General features: G+C 38.3%; 1 protein-coding gene across 1 annotated transcript in view; it reads left to right on the top strand.

Annotated features, from left to right (window-relative positions):
* gde1 (glycerophosphodiester phosphodiesterase 1) overlaps positions 1 to 3,086 on the top strand; it is an 8,153-nt gene that overhangs the window by 729 nt on the left and 4,338 nt on the right. Inside the window, 4 exon segments of the mRNA XM_020621017.1 lie at positions 1 to 43; positions 591 to 766; positions 1,263 to 1,368; positions 2,744 to 2,836. The exon segment at positions 1 to 43 is cut by the window's left edge and continues 35 nt beyond it. Of these exon segments, the coding sequence (XP_020476673.1) occupies positions 1 to 43; positions 591 to 766; positions 1,263 to 1,368; positions 2,744 to 2,836 (418 nt within the window).

Here is a 3,086-nt window from a genome sequence, read left to right as displayed (position 1 = left end):
TGGCCACGACGCACCGGAGAACACGATAGCAGCCATTCGTGAGGTGAGAGGACCGGGAAGGTCCTGGGGCTTTTCCCCTGTTCGTGTCCTGGTGATGGGTCCTCTGTTACATCAGCCCTTAATCATGTGCTTTTTGACTACTGGTAAATAATCGTTTTTTAAAGGTCGATAACAGGTTCTGAACACATTTTAAAACATAATGACAAACAAATATTTGTATAACGGTTCCTGTATCTTTAAACAAATGAAGAAATAAATTTATGTGGCATTGTGTGACATTTTGCATTTGAAAAATAAACACGGCAGTACTTTCCAGTGGGCAGTATTTAATAGACACTGTTTTAAAATGATATCTCATTTCTTTGGCATTTCAGTAGAGAGATTTCTTCCTTTTTATAGGCCAACAACACAACAGTACTGATAAATCCTCTCTATGATAAAATCACCATTATGTTTACTTTTTTGTAAAATCAAAGTCAGTGTCTCTAATACAAGTCTGAAATCTGTAACTTCATTCTATATATTAAATAATGATTTTGACACATCTGTGGCCATGACCCCCGGAAATACTTACTCTTCTTGTACTCTAGGCCAGTAAAAATGGAGCGACAGGTGTGGAGTTGGATGTGGAGTTTTCAGCAGATGGCGTCCCAATACTGATGCACGATGACACCGTAGACCGAACCACCAACGGGTCAGGACCACTCAGCCAAATGACATTTTCTGACTTAGGTAAACTGGATGCAGCTGCTAAACATCGACTCAGGTGAGAAACACGGACATTTTTTTTTTTTAGGCAGGTATATTTAGGAATTGTTAGTGTGTTTGGTGTGTTCTGTCTGTGTTGCTGTGTGGGTAATAAAAGAGCGGCTCCCTTGCGTGCAGAAAAGGCGGTTTTGGTGTCTGGCTCCAACATTGGAGTGAGACACAGGGCAGTGCTCCCTCCTTTTAAAAAAGCCACTCTGCTCTCTGTCCAAAATCTGCCCCTTTGCTCCGCTCTGCTCCACTCAAATACTCTGCTATATTATATCATGTTGCACAAAACCACTATTTCCTTCTTACTGGGCATTAAATAGAAAGTAAAAGACACCAGAAATATTTTAATGGCACTGGAGCATAAATTCTGTATAAATGTTTTACATGATCTGATATGGATTATAATAACCTGTGTCCCAGTACAGGTGAACAGTAAATTAGTTTGAAAAGCTCTTCTTGATTATGCATGAGAGCCTGACCTAGTCCTGTACCATTTGTGTTACTAGGGAGAAATTTGCTGGAGAAAAGATCCCAACGCTAGAGGAGGCAGTGGAGGAATGCATCAGACTGCAGCTCACAATTTACTTTGATGTCAAAGCTCAACCAGACCAGGTGCAGTCAACAGAAAAAGCAAACAAAACAAGACCTATGTGCAACCTGCCTGTTATACTTTGTTGATTTAATTGACCTGTCCCGAGTCAACACAATGGAGAGAACATCATGTTGTGATCATAATGGTCCAGAGATATTTTACTTTGGCCTAATATAATTTAATCACAACATAACATCATGACATAACAGCAGGGGATTTATTTATTCAATTAAATTAATCAGTCAAGAAGTCACTAGGGATGTAAACTGACAAACAATTTGCAAATACTGCCGGATGAAGGCAATACTAGCCCTGTTTAGGACTGGGGCAGTCTTGGGTAAATCTGACAGAAACAGTCGGGACACAACTGTGTGCCATTAATGGAGATGGGCAAACATACCAGGCACACAAATGCAAAACCAACCACATAGTAACCACCTTTTCTCTTTTTGTCCTCTTGAGAATGAAGTTGTAAATCGTAAATCGTATTTATTTAATTCATTTTTCTATAATAATTTAAGGGGTCAGTTAAACTTAAAAATTCATGCTATACGTACAACCAAAAAAAGATTCTGTGTTTCCATAAGTGGGGTAAAACTATGGAATAATTTAAATGTGGACATAAAAAATAGTAATAGAATTGATGAGTTTAAACATAAATATAAAGGTATGTGTCAATCAAGATATATGCAAGAACAGGCTCAATGATTAATTAGATGGAACATTGTGGGTGTGGGGTAAGAATGTTAGCACTCTGTAATAATTCTTTAGTATATTACTTGTGTGGCGTAGAAGATAATTATCTATGAATGTAATTATGTAGAATGTTAACAATGTAATAATTCTGTAGTATATTACTTGTGTGGTGTAGAGGATAATTATTTATGTAGAGATATTGCTTAGGACTTAAAAGTTGTAAGATGATGTCATGGGGTAGGACTAGATAAGTCTGACTTCTTCCTACTCCATTCAAGCATGTACTAGGTATAAGTAAATTGATATTGAATTAGCATTTGTTGGATATGTGTAAAATTACACGTGTTGACATATCAACTGTTTTACATGCTTGAATGAATAAATCAAATCAAATCAATCAAATCAAATAAAATCAATAATCAAAACAAACCAAAAATGTACTTTCAACCATGTGGTGATGAGTGTTTACTAAGTCGGCACATTTTAGGTGAGTGAGGAATGCAGAGCTTCACTGGTGGTGGTTGTTTCAGGCAACAACATTCTTGAGTTCAGGACCCACTGCAGTGTGTCTACACATACACAGCTGCTAGTTACCACCAAGTGGGTGGACAGGAACACACAAACAGTTTACGCTGTAAAAAGTTGACTGAACTACAATAACCATGTGTTTTTCTTACCCCACCCCCCAACCCCCTCAAGGCCACCGCAGCCCTTAAAGAATTGTATAAGGAACATCCAGTCCTCTACAACAACAGCATCGTCTGCTCCTTTGAGCCCAGAGTCATCTACAAGGTAAGACGGGATCTTTCAAATTTTTCAGGGTATTGGCCAAGAACAGTCAGGACACGAGGACAGTTGATAAGTGAGACATTGATAAGTTTGGGTAAGCAGCCTGCTCTAGGGCTGTCACGTTTATTCAAATTTCGAACATTCGTTTGATTGTGGTAAAAAAGTAACAACTGTAATGATGTGTTCCAATCTGAACATGCGGTTATTGACATAGAGTACAACAGGCTGATGTAATTTGCTTTGTGGTTCAGCA

Source organism: Monopterus albus, unplaced genomic scaffold (genome assembly GCF_001952655.1).
Source record: "Monopterus albus unplaced genomic scaffold, M_albus_1.0 scaffold252.1, whole genome shotgun sequence".
NCBI classification, from domain to species: domain Eukaryota; kingdom Metazoa; phylum Chordata; class Actinopteri; order Synbranchiformes; family Synbranchidae; genus Monopterus; species Monopterus albus.
Note: the sequence above shows the minus strand (reverse complement) of the source record. Positions and strands in the feature narration are given on the sequence as shown.